General features: G+C 45.3%; 2 protein-coding genes across 3 annotated transcripts; both read left to right on the top strand.

Annotated features, from left to right (window-relative positions):
• The first annotated feature begins 37 nt into the window (after window positions 1-37).
• Window positions 38-4,404, top strand: LOC308114151 (uncharacterized protein). The gene is made up of 4 exons (XM_080470828.1): window positions 38-704; window positions 2,190-2,462; window positions 2,538-2,628; window positions 3,343-4,404. Exons 1-4 carry the CDS (start codon window positions 290-292, stop codon window positions 3,680-3,682), a joined length of 1,119 nt encoding a protein of 372 aa, XP_080326954.1. The 5' UTR covers window positions 38-289; the 3' UTR covers window positions 3,683-4,404.
• Window positions 4,405-8,235: 3,831 nt separating this feature from the next.
• On the top strand, window positions 8,236-12,915 carry rpz (rapunzel). Of its 2 annotated transcripts, XM_080470869.1 has the most exons (4): window positions 8,236-8,283; window positions 9,508-9,585; window positions 11,444-11,491; window positions 11,933-12,915. In XM_080470869.1, exon 4 carries the CDS (start codon window positions 11,950-11,952, stop codon window positions 12,646-12,648), a length of 699 nt encoding a protein of 232 aa, XP_080326995.1. In that variant the 5' UTR covers window positions 8,236-8,283; window positions 9,508-9,585; window positions 11,444-11,491; window positions 11,933-11,949; the 3' UTR covers window positions 12,649-12,915. The 2 variants fall into 2 exon arrangements, with proteins under 2 accessions (XP_080326995.1, XP_080326996.1); XM_080470870.1 differs by lacking the exons at window positions 8,236-8,283; window positions 9,508-9,585 and adding an exon at window positions 10,041-10,143 and having other exon boundaries at window positions 11,933-12,661.
• Window positions 12,916-16,033: the final 3,118 nt, after the last annotated feature.

The raw sequence follows: 16,033 nt of genomic DNA, 5'->3' as shown, positions 1-16,033 counted from the left end.
AGAAAAACCGAACAACTCCACATTATTGTCTTTTTGAAACGTTTTTCTTATTTTCAAAACGGTCCGTCGTACTTTTTAATAATAAATCTGTTTCGATCGCTCGTGACAAAGAAAGTTGCTTTGGGTATTTGCAGAGTAGTGGCAGTGTAATGTCTGGCTGTGACCAGCGGGAGGCGCTGTAGGCGGAGCTCCAGCAGGTTTTTCGGAGAAGAAGAGTTTCCTGAGCAGGTCTGAGTGTTTATTTTCCGCCGTTCCGGTTGTTGTTGTCGGTAAACTCCCGCTGAGGAGGATGGACCTGGACACAGACCGACTCTTCCACCCGCCGCTGCGGGACCACGAGGCCTCCGTGCTGGAGAACGCCGTCCGGCTCGCCGTAGACTCCGTCATCAACGTGCTGGTCAGCGTCAACGGCGCGCGGAGCCGCGAGTACCGGCGGGTGGTGGAGGACCGGGACCGGGAGATCCGGAGGCTGGAGGGCCGCCTGGCGGCGCTGGAGCGGGAGCTGCGACTTCTGCGGCGCCAGGGCTGCTCCTGCGGGCTCTACGAGGCCCGGAGCTCCGAGGAGCGGCCGGCGGGCAGCGACCGAGGGGGCTGCGACCCCGAGGACAGCTACCGGGGGGCCAGCGACCCGGAGAGCTGTGACCCCGGCTGCGGGGACCCGGAGGCCGCAGCGGGGCAGCAGGAGTGTGAAATGAGGATCTCATGTGAGTAAACATGAGCTGCTACCAACCTCCATTAACCTGTGTGTGTGTGTGTGTGTGTGTGTGTGTGTGTGTGTGTGTGTGTGTGTGTGTGTGTGTGTGTGTGTGTGTGTGTGTGTGTGTGTGTGTGTGTGTGTGTGTGTGTGTGTGTGTGTGTGTGTGTGTGTGTGTGTGTGTGTGTGTGTGTGTGTGTGTGTGTGTGTCAGATCTTATTTACGAGTCATGGAGGAGAGATGGTGAGATCACTTCCACCCTCACTAGATCACCATCACCTCCACCCTCACTAGATCACCATCACTTCCACCCTCACTAGATCACCATCACCTCCACCCTCACTAGATCACCATCACTTCCACCATCACCTCCACCTTCACTAGATCACCATCACCTCCACCCTCACTAGATCACCATCACCTTCACTAGATCACCATCACCTCCACCCTCACCAGATCACCATCACCTTCACTAGATCACCATCACCTCCACCTTCACTAGATCACCATCACCTTCACTAGATCACCATCACCTCCACCCTCACTAGATCACCATCACCTCCACCTTCACTAGATCACCATCACTTCCACCCTCACTAGATCACCATCACCTCCACCCTCACTAGATCACCATCACCTTCACTAGATCACCATCACCTCCACCCTCACTAGATCACCATCACCTCCACGCTCACTAGATCACCTCCACCCTCACTAGATCACCATCACCTCCACGCTCACTAGATCACCATCACCTCCACCTTCATTAGATCACCATCACCTCCACCCTCACTAGATCACCATCACCTCCACGCTCACTAGATCACCATCACCTCCACCTTCACTAGATCACCTCCACGCTCACTAGATCACCATCACCTCCACGCTCACTAGATCACCTCCACCCTCACTAGATCACCATCACCTCCACGCTCACTAGATCACCATCACCTCCACCTTCACTAGATCACCATCACCTCCACCCCCACTAGATCACCATCACCTCCACCTTCACTAGATCACCATCACCTCCACCCTCACTAGATCACCTCCACCTTCACACGACGGATGTTAAACACGTTTCACTCTGTGTCGCTCGTCTGGAAGCTTTTGAATATTTCCAGTTTGTATTGTAGATTTCTTCTCATCTTGCGCAGCATCCGGTACGCTTCAGTACTTTAGTACTTCAGTACTTTAGTACTACAGTACTCGGGGTCTTCATTAGATTATTTCATTGATCCTCGAATTCATTCCTTTATATTTTTGACCCAATGGTCTGAAAAGCTGCAGTGTGAGTTCTGAACATGTTGAGGAACAGACAAGTATATAAAATAATGGCTGTTTATATATTTATACATGTATATTTAGAAAGTTATATTTAGTATATATTCCGGACTTATAAGCTGAAATGATGAAGAATAAACCAAACCGGTGGAAGTTTTTGTGGCGAAGGTGAAGCAGCTGTTTGACGGTTTCTCCCCTCGTCTGTCCTCAGTGGGTCTTTTCGGCGGCCCCCCCTCCTCCCTCGTCTCCCCCCACAGCCTGGAGTCCACCCTGCCCCCCTCCCCCGGCCGGCCCGTCCTGGATCAGTCCTCCGAGGCTTCGGGGGCGGCGGACGCCTGCGGGGGCGCGGTCAAAGAGGAGGCCTGCGACCTGGACGCCGTCCTCATCAAGTGGGAGATGAGCGAGGAGAGGACAGCGGGGGGGCGGAGGGGGGAGGAGGAGGAGGAGGAGCCGCGCAGCCCGAGCCCGAGTCCCGGAGGGAAAAGTAAGAGCTGGACGTCTAGAGGTCTGGACGTCTGGACATCACTTAAGAGACTGATTTCCTCTGTTTGTCCTGCAGGGGCGCTGGAGAGCAGCCAGAGGAAAAGGCTCAGGGAGAAGCGTCATCCCGATCCGGGGGAAGCGCAGATCTCCGAGGGGGAGAGCATGAGGTGACGCCACTTCCTGTTTACACTCGTCTGAGGGAATTCATCACGGCAGCGAATTTAATGAAAACACAAAACCTTTGTGGTGTTTTTTGGGGGGGACAGTTTATGTGACATCAGAGTGCAGAGACGCTGAAACTGAAAGGTTCTGAAAACGATCAAACTCACGGCCAATCAGAACAAAGTTTCCTCCGTGGTGTCATGACTCCCAGCCCATATTCTCCTGGACTTGGTGCTTTTATTTTGACAGTCACCGTAATAACGATCCAACTTGGTTGGTCTGTCCACGAGAACGTCCATGTTCTCCCATTGTTAATGTTTAGAGCTCATTGTTCTCTGCTGCATGTGTGTGTGCGCTTTCAGTACTAAAATTGACAACAGCACCAACTAGTGGCCCAACGTGAGAACTACACCATTTTCAGAACGTTGGTAAATGTCTTTCTGACACCAAAACACTAAAACGATGCGTTTCCACTTGAACCGTAGTCGTGGAAACAGTCTTGATAACCAGGGCAGTGATCAGCTCTCCACACACACACACACACACACACGCGCTCCTCCCCCAGTGGGCGTGGCTCTAGTCCTGCAGGGCTCCCTCTGATTGGACGGCTCATAGAAACAGAAATATTCACACTTGAGTGTTTTTATTATTGTATTCAACGAGTCAGAATGTGTTTTTTATGTGTCTTGTTTCCCTCCTCACCTGTTCCACCTGGTCAGGAACAAGAAGAGGAGCGTCCCCATGTCCCAGCTGCCCGAGGAGGCTCAGAGGATCAAGCGTGCCGCCTGGAGGGCGGCGTCGCGGCGCTACTACGCCCGGAAGGTGGCGCGGCAGCAGGCCACCCCGGCCCGGCCCGGAACCTTCCCCCGCCTCACGAACTGCCCCTTCTCCCAGCCGGGCCCGCTGCCCCCGGACGCCTGGACTGCCTCCTCCAGCCGGTTCTACAGCCAGGGGGAGGCGCCGCCCTATGGCCACTTACCAGACGGCCTCCTGCCGGACGGCGCCGGCCCGCCCGGAGACGCACAGGACGCCGGCGCCGGGGACATCATGTGCAGTTGATGGCTGTAGACTCTTCTGACCTCTTGTGTAATCTCATTACTTTTGGCTCTTCTAACTGCATGTCTGCACAAGAACCGCACACACACATCCTGTGTGTCAGTGTAGCGCCCCTGCAGGCCAACACCTGCCACTGCAGCTGCACGCTCAAGGCGCTCCAAGTGTGTTCAGTTTTCAAGTTTTTAAAAATGTTTTCATTTTGAACAAAAACAACTGAGATGAAGTCAATATCTGTTGGAATCTACTGTGTCTGTTTCATGTAATTTATTCAAATATTTTCATTTTATTTCTTTTTTTTTTGGGGTATTTTACAGTGAAAATTGCTTCAAACTTGACTTCATCTACTTTGTTAACCGAGTTAAAACTTTAAGAAATGCATTTTTTTTCTCTTTCTATAAACAATAAAAAACAATAACCATTTAACAAAAGAGTGAATTTGTCTGTAAAATATGTACTTTTGGATGAAAGACACATTAAGTGGACATATTTCAGAGATTGTGACACAAACATCGACTTACTGATCACTTCAGTTTTCACCTCCAGAATCTCAATTTCTTTATTAAAATCAGAATAAAGGTTGAAAACAATTCTAAAATGTTGTATTTAACCGATACAGTGATGGAGCAGCGCCTCTGTCGGTCCGTACTGGAAACTGCAGCCAATGCACCAGAAGAAGCAGCTCTACATCTTTGTGTTTCATACTATGAAATAAATAATTACAATTCAACTGTTATGCCTTCTAGTTTGAATATAAGATTTTTTTTCTCTTTTTAACAGTAGAGAAGTTGAGTTGTGGAACGTAATTTTGTTTTTGTCTGTATAAAGTTTGAGAAGCTGCCGGTGGATTGTGTTGGAGGCAGGCGAGTCAAATGAAAAGCTCTCCACCTGTTAAGGACTTTTCAAACTTTACAAAGGTGTCAAATTGGAAAAAAAAGAAGACATTTTTGTGGGGAAAATAAGAATAGAAACACAAGAAATGTCATTTTTAGGTAGAAATTTTCAAAAACTACTTTCAGATAAAAAATCATGTTACAACTTGGAAAAAGGGCGCCGCTCATTATTTTTTCCAGAAAAGAGGACAGATTGTATGAAATGTGATTTAAAGTTCTTTTAAGGTCACAGAGAGCTGTTAGAACACCTGATACTGTTCAAAAACAAACATTGAGCAGATCGTTTTATTCTTCAATGAACAAACATGTAGAAAGACGTCAGAGCGTCAGACTCTGAGTTTCTTTACATTTGCCTTGTTGGTGAAGTTTTTATTCAGTGTGAATCATTTGTCTCCAAACAATTAATAAACCAATACATGATTGACACACAATGTTGCTGGTAAATTACCGATTAGCACTTGCAACACCATGGAGAAGTCATTTGACTTTTCTTCCTCTAGATACCAAAGAACAGTCAATTGACTCACAGCCTTTCAGCTAACACCTCACCCTCAGCTGTTTGTTATGGAAACAAGGCTAATGCTGGTGCACCACAGGAGCGGGAGCCAGGTATTGAAATGCACATGTGTACATGTATATTTATTGAAATCAGGAGAACCACATTGAGATTACTCACCTCTTTTAGTACATAAAAAAGTTTGCTGTGTCTTATATTAATTCTAAATACAAAAATATTCTTAAAACAAATAAATAGCACAAAAGACAAATAGATGGAAACAATAAAAAGTACAGTCGCAGAGAAAGACAAAACTATAAAAGCCACCAAATACTTAAATATAAGTTAGCTAAAACAAGAACAAGGTTAGGTTTGTGTTTACATGTGCTGTAAGACGGCCCTACACTCGCCCAGCATGACAAACTGTGAGTTTTAAAAAAATTTCTGTACAGCATTCCATAAACATGGAGCAGAATACATCAAGGCTTTTTTGCCCAGTTTATAATGGATGGTCGGAACTGTGTGTAAAAACAAGTCTTTAGACCTCAGACTGTAGTTATTCCCGGGACACATTATAGGTTATCACACACGCAAATATTCTACAATTTATTGCTGAGATTTCTTGAGTGTGCTAAAAGAAGCTCTGAGCTTTGCCCCCAAACACTCCAAAACATCCAAGGTGTGAAAAATTCCAATGCGCAAGTCAGATTCTCATTTTCACTCCCCTGCTGATCCTCAGGTAACGTCCTTTCATTTGTAAATAGAGTCATTTGACTTAGAGCTGGGACTTGGAGGAAGTCTGAAAAATCATGGCATTGCTAGTGTTAGGAGTTTGTATGTTTTATTTAACCCTAAAATTCCCCGATGCTTGTTTATTGAATATGATAAAACCTCAAACATTCATTGAAAACTATTTAATCCCAAAGACAAGAAGCAAAACCTCCAATGCAGCAAGAAAAAATATATATATATACAGTGGGGCAAAAAAGTATTTAGTCAGCCACCGATTGTGCAAGTTCTCCCACTTAAAATGATGACAGAGGTCTGTAATTTTCATCATAGGTACACTTCAACTGTGAGAAACAGAATGTGAAAAAAAAATCCAGGAATTCACATTGTAGGATTTTTAAGGAATTTATTCGTAAATTATGGTGGAAAATAAGTATTTGGTCAATAACAAAAATTCAACTCAATACTTTGTAATATAACCTTTGTTGGCAATAACAGAGGTCAAACGATTACTATAGGTCTTTACCAGGTTTGCACACACAGTAGCTGGTATTTTGGCCCATTTCTCCATGCAGAGCTCCTCTAGAGCAGTCATGTTTTGGGGCTGTCGCCGAGCAACACGGACTTTCAACTCCCTCCACAGATTTTCTATGGGGTTGAGGTCTGGAGACTGGCTAGGCCACTCCAGGACTTTCAAATGCTTCTTCCGGAGCCACTCCTTCGTTGCCCGGGCGGTGTGTTTGGGATCATTGTCATGCTGGAAGACCCAGCCACGTTTCATCTTCAAAGCTCTCACTGATGGAAGGAGGTTTTGGCTCAAAATCTCACGATACATGGCCCCTTTCATTCTTTCCTTAACACGGATCAGTCGTCCTGTCCCCTTAGAAGAAAAACAGCCCCAAAGCATGATGTTTCCACCGCCATGCTTCACAGTAGGTATGGTGTTCTTGGGATGCAACTCAGTATTCTTCTTCCTCCAAACACGACGAGTTGTGTTTATACCAAAAAGTTCTATTTTGGTTTCATCTGACCACATGACATTCTCCCAATCCTCTGCTGTATCATCCATGTGCTCTCTGGCAAACTTCAGACGGGCCTGGACATGCACTGGCTTAAGCAGGGGGACACGTCTGGCACTGCAGGATTTGATTCCCTGTCGGCGTAGTGTGTTACTGATGGTAACCTTTGTTACTTTGGTCCCAGCTCTCTGCAGGTCATTCACCAGGTCCCCCCGTGTGGTTCTGGGATTTTTGCTCACCGTTCTCATGATCATTTTGACCCCACGGGATGAGATCTTGCGTGGAGCCCCAGATCGAGGGAGATTATCAGTGGTCTTGTATGTCTTCCATTTTCTGATAATTGCTCCCACAGTTGATTTTTTCACACCAAGCTGCTTGCCTATTGTAGATTCACTCTTCCCAGTCTGGTGCAGGTCTACAATCCTTTTCCTGGTGTCCTTCGACAGCTCTTTGGTCTTGGCCATAGTGGAGTTTGGAGTCTGACTGTTTGAGGTTGTGGACAGGTGTCTTTTATACAGATAACGAGTTCAAAGAGGTGCCATTAATACAGGTAACAAGTGGAGGACAGAAGAGCTTCTTAAAGAAGAAGTTACAGGTCTGTGAGAGCCAGAGATCTTTCTTGTTTGAAGTGACCAAATACTTATTTTCCACCATAATTTACAAATAAATTCTTTAAAAATCCTACAATGTGAATTCCTGGATTTTTTTTTCACATTCTGTCTCTCACAGTTGAAGTGTACCTATGATGAAAATTACAGACCTCTGTCATCATTTTAAGTGGGAGAACTTGCACAATCGGTGGCTGACTAAATACTTTTTTGCCCCACTGTATATATATATTTTTCAATTTATTAATACACAATAAAATACAACATTTGTATTTCTTATAAAGAATTTACACAATGTGAAAAGACCTGAGACTGCAGAGGAAGAAGAAGCCCCTTTAATGACACATTAGCACATGATGAACTTGTATATTATGAAAACAATAAATACATTGAATTGAATTTCCATCAATTGAAGATAGAACTTAACATATCTGAAGGTTCTATGTTTCATTTTCACTCATTTTGGCTTTTAAGTAATTATAAAAGAAATTATTATAAAATTGATTTAGATCAGTTTTTCTACTACAGAAGCCACAATAACGAGATAAATAAATTAAAGGCTTAATATTTTCAGTCATGATGAAGAAACGCGTCCCTGCTGTTTCTCTGCTTGTTGCCTGACAGCTGCTTCACTGCACGTGCGCAAAACGGACAGGCGCGCAAAGCTGCAGCTGCTACGTTCTGGTGATAACCGATGACACAACATGGAGCACCAATCAGAGCCGAGCGCGTCTCGCGAGCAGATAACCGAGGCTTTGTGGTCCCACGCGCACAGCTGTCCTTTCATTCCCAGAGCAAAGCGCGCAGAGACACAGGGCCGCCTTGTGCGCTTGGCTGTGCCGCATGCCCGAGGCTCCGCGGGGTGAGGAGGTGCGGGGATGAGGGGATGAGGGGGGGTGAGGGGGACATGAGGGGGTGGATGAGGGGTCTCCAGCCCTCTGCAGGCGGCTCAGGTCCGGACACGCAGAGAGGAAAACGCCCTGTAATTGTGATGAAATGAGCAGCGTCAACACGAGAGGCTGCTGATCAGGACGCCGCGTCACCACAGAGACGCGCAGGAGGCTGTTGGTCTTATTAGCATGAGGTTTATTTTGGGTAAACAATTTCAACCGTCGGAGCAGAACATCCGCCTCCCGAGGACTCGTCTGCATGTTCCTTTAAAGCTCCAGGGCTGGATTTTACGCGTGCTGGAGACTGGGTGAATGAGCAGCCTGTGGCGCCGTTGGAGCGCGTTTTCTGGACCCTACGGCCATGAATGTCCCCATTAAGAGGCCAATTCGATTGCCAGTGTGTTCGAAACACTCGATGTTAATAATAAATGGATAAATTTGTTCAGTTCTATATTTAAATATATCAATCTTTTGTCTGAGGTTCTACTGCGTCATTTGGAATGTTTCTCTGTGCGCAACGTTTCTCTGCGGCTAAAAATGGACATCACTTACACCCCCCTTTCATTTTCTCAGTAAAATTGATAAATTTCACAAAATATAATTAAAAATGTACCTCTTATGCTGTATAAACCTGTTTTTTCTGCTCCTGGAGCCTCTGGAGAGCTCTCTCTGCCTTTGGAGACACCTGTGCACTTTTGGAGAGGTCCATTTGGATCCGCCGCAACTCTCTCAACTTTGTTGGATTTTACTCGCGTGAAATTATTTTCCTTCGCGTTTTGTCAGTGAAATTCACAAGAAAAGTCTGTGTTTGGTCTAAAGATGGGGTGAGAGGAGTGTGTGGAGCCTCCTCCCGGTGCGCTGAGCGCAGGGAAACGCGCAGGACGCAACACAAAGCTTCTCAAAGTCCCGCTGCGCTCCCAGTGACAAACTCTTCTCAGTATCAACTGTACCACGCTGAATGGACCACAATAAGTTGACAATATGTGGGGTACAACTGTACATACACGAGGAAGGGTTTTTTATATTCAAAGCCATTTTTCAGCCATTTTTTTAACATAATATTAGAAATGATGTATTTTTAAGGCCTATTGGTGCCATTTGGGGATATTTAGAGCTTTGTGGGCTCTTTAAAAATGATTTAGTCGAATGTGATCACCCCTGCAGACTGTAGTAACATGGAAGTGTCCTTTTTGCAGGGATTGCTGGGAAGAAGAAGGAGTGTGTCGAGGTTGGGACTCTGGTGAGGGAGGCTGAGGCAGATCCAGCCTGTTAAGGTGAGTAAATCTTGTGCCTTGCGGAGCCCCATCCGGCCACACGTCGCTCTGGAGGCACCATGACACACTTTAGCTCACTTTCACACCGAAAAGTCCAACTTCTCAGGTGTGTGGGGCTGTTTTTTTCTACTGTGTGGTGGATCAGGGAGGGTCAGGGCTTCACGGTGCGCACTAACAGGAAACATGGAGGGACGGCTAGGGGGAGCTGTCGAGGGCCTGGAGGCGGCTGACGGGCCCTCGGCTGCTCCACACCGGATGATTTGATCATTCTAACGCTCACTAAGAGAGGAAACTCCGGATGAACCTTCCTTGTTGTGTCTAGTTTTAGCTCTCATTGTTTGGGTGTCCTTCCTCAGATCTGCTCCAACAACAAGCTGAGTCCTGAGAAAAGAGCAGATATCTGACATTGTCACCTGGACAAAACGACTAAAAACGACTCAGACCGGGAAGAGAAACGGAACTTTGTCACTCAGTCTGCAAGTTTTTATTATGCTTAAAGCGTAAAAGTGACTGTTCCGTGGTCATAGCAAACATTCAAGATGGCCTCTGTATTTTAAGGTGAGAGCAGGATGACACCTCCTCCACCTCTCTTCCTCCTCCTCCTCCTCCTCCTCCTCACACAAACCTCATCCGTTCATCAGATCTCATCTTTAGCCTCCAAACTGCCACTTTAGTCTTCATTTTCTACATTTATGAAGCTTTTTTTTTGCGTAATGACGTACTGAAGTAAGCCCGAGTCCCAATGTGAGGTGGGTTTGTTTCCTCTGCAGCTCTATAAAGGCCAAGTTCTCTCCGAGCTGTGATTGGTTGAATAACACACAGATTTTAATCATAAAAGCTCTGATTGGTCAGATTATTTTCCCTTTAATTAGACTTTTTTTTTTTTAATATTAAAATTCACTATCTGACAAATAGTTCATTTCTTCTCAAAATTATGAAAATTGTCTCAAAATGGTTAATTTACTTCGTTGAGAAAAACATTTAAAGCCCAGGTTGATTTAAAGGGGAAGTGTTATTGACACAAAGGGTTAATTTACCTTGAACTACAACTACAGAGTCCACTCTGGCAGTTTTTATCTCCCATTGCCCTAAATGCAGCTCGGATCAACTCACAAGCTTTAAAAATGTAAACTAATCACACTGGTCCTGTTTTAAAGGTACAGGTTTGTCCCATTAACCCCTTCATTACCTGCTCCGCCTGCTGCAGCTGAAGCATCAGACCCAAACCTGAAGCTTCGTCTCCTTTCAGGCGGCGCCTGCGAACAAAAGACACGAGAAAAAAGATGTAACGTAAGAAATAGGATTTCAGAGGCTGTTAAACACAAATAATGAGGCAAAAAAATCACCTTTTAATGTCACAGAAAAGCCCCCCAGAAATTCAGCTTAAAAGCAGGATATACTGGATTTTGTTGAAAGTTCTTTTAGGAGAAATGAACAACGGATCATAATTTGTAAGTTTCATCTTCTCTGATGAGATAATTCAGGTGGACGATGAGAAAAGTCAGACGCTTCCTGCTGTTTTGTGCTTTTCAAGGCGATTTTTCTTATTAAAAGTGATCCGGCAGTTAGAGGGTTAAAGTGGAGCCGTCAGTCCACTGTGGTGGTGCTGAAATGAGCAGAGCCTCTCTGCAGGTCTGAGGCGGCGACAGCGCCCCCCTGCGGGCAGCACTGGGACATTGATCCACAACAGAAAGCAAAACAGAAAGTGCGTGCGTGCATGCGCGTGATTAAAAACACTCAGTGTATTTTCAGCCTGATGCACCAGTAAAAATGGATGGTGTGAGTGTTTTCTAACACACACACACACACACACACACACACACACACACACACACTGACTGTGTCTGTGTTGTTTCAGGACTCGTGCAGTTCGACCCTGAAGTTCCTCCGAGAGGAAAGATTCTCTGTGAGTTTTTAAACTTCAAATCTGCTGTGAAATGATGTGAAGAGACGTTACTGCCGGTGTTATATAGAATTCTGACCCCATGGAAACCTACCCCCCCCCCCCCTCCATCAGAAACTTTACCTTTTACTAATAAGAATGTTCTCATGTAGATATTTTATATGAATATTACTTGTTAAATGTCACAAGCCACTGCTTTTGTGTTTTGTTTGATCTTTCCTTTCATATATATACAATATCTAAATAATCCACTGCTAAATCCTGCCACATGCACAGAAATGAAGTTTTACAAGTCTATGTATACAAAATAGAAATCTAAACTTAAAAAATAAAAGTATTCTTGAAATAAAATTTCAAGACTAAACAACACTATTACTCAGATTACAGACGCTTAAATTGTCTTATTTTAATTTAATAAAAATCTGTTTCCTTTCCCTTCGCCAGACCGCTTGATCGTCGGCATGTCGGCCATGTTGGATGAGGACCCGGAGCTGAATGAGGACCGGGCCAAGCTGAAGCAGGGCCTGGTCAAGGTGCTGCAGTGCGTGGCCACCATCTCCTCCGCCGCCGCCGTGGTCAACCCCATCTTCGGCGTAGCGGGCTCGCTGATCCGCGTGGTGCTGCACCACGTGGACGACGAGGACATCCGCACGCTGAAGCGCGAGTTTGGCTCGGTGAACAAGGCGCTGGACCAGCTGTCGCAGCAGAACCGCAACACGCTGGTGCAGATCAAGAAGGAGACGCTGGACGGCCAGTACTGCCGCGTGGAGGAGAACCTGAAGAACCAGTTCAGGAAGTTCATGGAGATGGTGGAGGCGCGGCCCGCGCTCCGCGAGCGCAAGAAGGACGACTTCGAGGAGAGCTACGCCAACGACCTGGGCGACCAGAACCTGCACACGCTGTACGACGGCGTGACGGGGAAGCCCAAGCTGTTCAGCCGGCCCATCCTGGAGGTCTACCTGCGCCACTCGCAGGGCGACCGCCGCACCATGGAGCGCCTCTGCACCCGCCTCACCTACCTCTTCTGCATCGGCCTCATCGCGCTCATGGGCTACGCCGCCGTCATCGGCGACGACGAGGAGGGCCTGAGCGAGGAGTGGGCGGAGAAGATGGAGCACGTGCAGGAGAAGATGCAGGAGGCGCTGCGCCGCTGCAAGTAGAGACGGAACGCCAGCGGGGTGCGGTGGGGGGACTCTGGGGGGGTTGGGGGGGGGGGGGGGGGGGGAGGGGGGCACCACCACTAACCGCTGCGACAAATCTGCATGAAGCCAAACCGCTGCTGGAAACATCCGACTTTTATCTTCACTGTTCGGTTACTTTGTGATTCTCATCCACCGAGTTCAGCTTCGGCCTCCGAGCAAAGAAAGAAACTCAGGCTTAGTTTTAGACGCTTAAACTGGATTTTAATTCAACACTAAAGTTTCCAGAAGCTGATGTGAGGATTTTCTTCTTTTTTTTTTTTTTCTAGCAACAAGCATGAACACTAAAACCGCCGAATCATTAACAGAAGTCACAGCACACAATTCCTTGTTTGTGTTTGTGACCTCAGTGGTGGGGGACAAATCATATGTAGAGGAATAAATATATATATATATATATATATATATATAGATATCTATATCACTTCGTCCAGAGCAGGAAAAATCCAAATGTGCAATTCAAACTTTTCATTTCCTATCAAACACTAAACGTAAACAAACACTAAACAAAGTAAACAAACACTAAACAAACACTAAACTAAGTAAACAAACACTAAGCTAAGTAAACAAAGTGTCCCCTGATGGTGGCGTGAAGCTGAACTTTCTGTGCCTCCAGTCAGCAAATTTGCTTTTTTTTTTTTTTAACTCTTCATCTCAGATTCCGTCGTTTCCTGAAGCTCTTGTTTGTTTTCGGAGACATTGAGCTCGTTGTCGCTGTTGTTTGTTTGGAATCTTTCCATCGGCAGGTGAAGCGGAGCGACGCAGCGTCACCGTTTCACGCCCGACACATAAATAGAACTTTTACCGTTGCGTTGCTTTGCAGTCGGAACATTCCACCACCTCTGGTCGTTTCTTTAATTCTTATTCAGAACCAACAGGAAGACTCACAAACCCAACAGCAGGAAATAAATAAAACAAGAACCAGAAGAACAGTAGAAATCCTGATTCTTGCCTTTCATGTAAATTCAAGTTGAATTTAGACGGAATCATAGATAAATGATAAATTAGAGAAAAAGATTTAACATTTAAAATCTTTTGAAAATGTCATAAAACCACATTTCTTCTCCAAATAACACAAACTCAGATAATCTATAACTAATCCTGTCAAAAGAATCCCTGTTGTGTTAAATAATTCTCATATTTTAACTGATTTATATTGAATCTCATCAAGAATTCAACCTGACATCAATTTAATTAACGTTACATAAAAAGATTTGGATTAAAATAAAAAAAGTTAAAATCCTTTCAAATGTTTTTTTTTTTTTTTTTTTTTCCCAAAATCACAATTTCAGATGTTTTAGTTTGTAAAGAAAAATGTGAAATTATGTTTATTTTTCCTTAAAGGCGTTAAAAGGTTCAGTTTTGAGTTTAAAGCTTATTTTATCGTGTCGCTCAGGAAAACCTGCCGACTTTCTCTGTGTGACGCTGCTGCGACCAAAACGTTTATTTAACCTTCAAATCATCATCACTTCTTTTCTTTATCATGTTTTTAACTCTTCGTCTCTTGTGACCGACGGTGCCTGAACGAGTTTCTCTTGTTTCCTGTGGAGGAGGCTTTATTCGGCTTTATATGGTTTGTATATATATATATATATCATGTGTGTTTCCTGGGATTCAGACTCACGAGCTTCTGAAACTCGTCAACGGGAATCCTGAAGCTCCGTTTGACAGATTCTGTGGCTGCTTTTCTTCTTGTTACGTCTCTGGATCAGCAGCGAAGCTTTTAATGTGGCGGGAAACTCATTGTGTGTCTGGATGTGGCCTTTTTGTTTTTATTTGGTCGTACGGATGTTTGTCAATGTGCCAGTATAAATAAATAAAAAAAACGAGTGTGGAAAACGCTGACTCGTCTGATTTCATACAAATCACTTAAGAAACACACTAGTAACGAAGCACTTAAGTTACTTTTCCAAGTAACTTGTAAGTTTATTTCTACGGCGCACCTTACACACTCCCTGCTCCAGGTCAGGTAGTTCCCCTGCCTGACGGCAGATGGCGCAGTACAGTTTAAAGGGCCTCATTGTGAGAATATAATAATACAAATAAAGAATAACCAAAATCTAAATAAACACATTGTGCTTGTGTGAAATATAAAACTGACGATCAAGACTATTATTATTATTATCATTATTATTGTGTTTTTTTTAAATCGGTATTATTATTATTATTATTGTGTTTTTTTTAAAATCGGTATTATTATCATCATCATTATTATTATTATTATTATTATTATTATTATTATTATTATGCAATATAACATGATTGAATTGTTCATTTCAGTATTCTGACCAGAGGATTTTAAACTTCCTGCTTCTTGTTCTTTGTTTGAATCCAGAAGATTTTCTTATTTGGTTTCTGTTTTTGTTTTGTTTTTAATTTCCATCTTTTTCCTTCTCCGGGTCTCAGTATTTCTACTCGAGTAGCAGCAGTTAGTTACACTGTCAGAGGTAGTTTCCAGGTTTGTACACTAGAGGGCGTTCTGAGTCCATCCAGCTCTTCACTCCACCTGTTTTCCTCTGAACTCCGTCAAACGTCCACCAAATCCCCAAGCCCTCCTCCTCTGCTCAGAAAGAGGTTTACCTCCACCCACAGAGGGCAGAAAGAACAGACATCCACCCTGCAGGGGCAGAAAGAGCTTTACCTCCACCCACAGAGGGCAGAAAGAGGTTTACCTCCATCCATAGGGGGCAGAAAGAACAGACATCCACCCTGCAGGGGCAGAAAGAGCTTTACCTCCACCCACAGAGGGCAGAAAGAACAGACATCCACCCTGCAGGGGCAGAAAGAGCTTTACCTCCACCCACAGAGGGCAGAAAGAACAGACATCCATCCTGCAGGGGCAGAAAGAGCTTTACCTCCACCCACAGAGGGCAGAAAGAGGTTTAACTCCATCCATAGGGGGCAGAAAGAACAGACATCCACCCTGTGGGGGCAGAAAGACCTTTACCTCCACCCACAGAGGGCAGAAAGAGCTTTACCTCCACCGGCAGAGGGCAGAAAGAGTTTTGCCCCCACCCACAGAGGACAGAAATAAGTTTACCTCCATCCATAGGGGGCAGAAAGAACATACATCCACCCTGCAGGGGCAGAAAGAGCTTTACCTCCACCCACAGAGGGTAGAAAGAGATTTACCTCCATCCATAGGGGGCAGAAAGAACAGACATCCACCCTGTGGGGGCAGAAAGGACAGACATCAACCCACGGGGGCAGAAAGAGCTTTACCTCCACCCACAGGAGGCAGAAAGAGGTTAGCCTCCACCCACAGGGGGCAGAAAGGACAGACATCCACCCTGCAGGGGCAGAAAGACCTTTACCTCCACCCACAGAGGGCAGAAAGAGTTTTACC

Source organism: Lipophrys pholis (assembly GCF_963383615.2).
Source record: "Lipophrys pholis genome assembly, chromosome: 9".
Classification (NCBI taxonomy): Eukaryota; Metazoa; Chordata; class Actinopteri; order Blenniiformes; family Blenniidae; genus Lipophrys; species Lipophrys pholis.
This window is presented reverse-complemented; position numbering and strand designations above follow the sequence as displayed.

Bases quoted from the DNA above. Each gene is read 5' to 3' on its own strand.
- LOC308114151 (XM_080470828.1), top strand. From the start codon at position 290: ATGGACCTGGACACAGACCGACTCTTCCACCCGCCGCTGCGGGACCAC. The intron at 705-2,189 runs GTGAGTAAACAT...GTCTGTCCTCAG, and splicing joins GTGTGAAATGAGGATCTCAT to TGGGTCTTTTCGGCGGCCCC. The intron at 2,463-2,537 runs GTAAGAGCTGGA...TTTGTCCTGCAG, and splicing joins CCCGAGTCCCGGAGGGAAAA to GGGCGCTGGAGAGCAGCCAG.
- rpz (XM_080470869.1), top strand. From the start codon at position 11,950: ATGTCGGCCATGTTGGATGAGGACCCGGAGCTGAATGAGGACCGGGCC.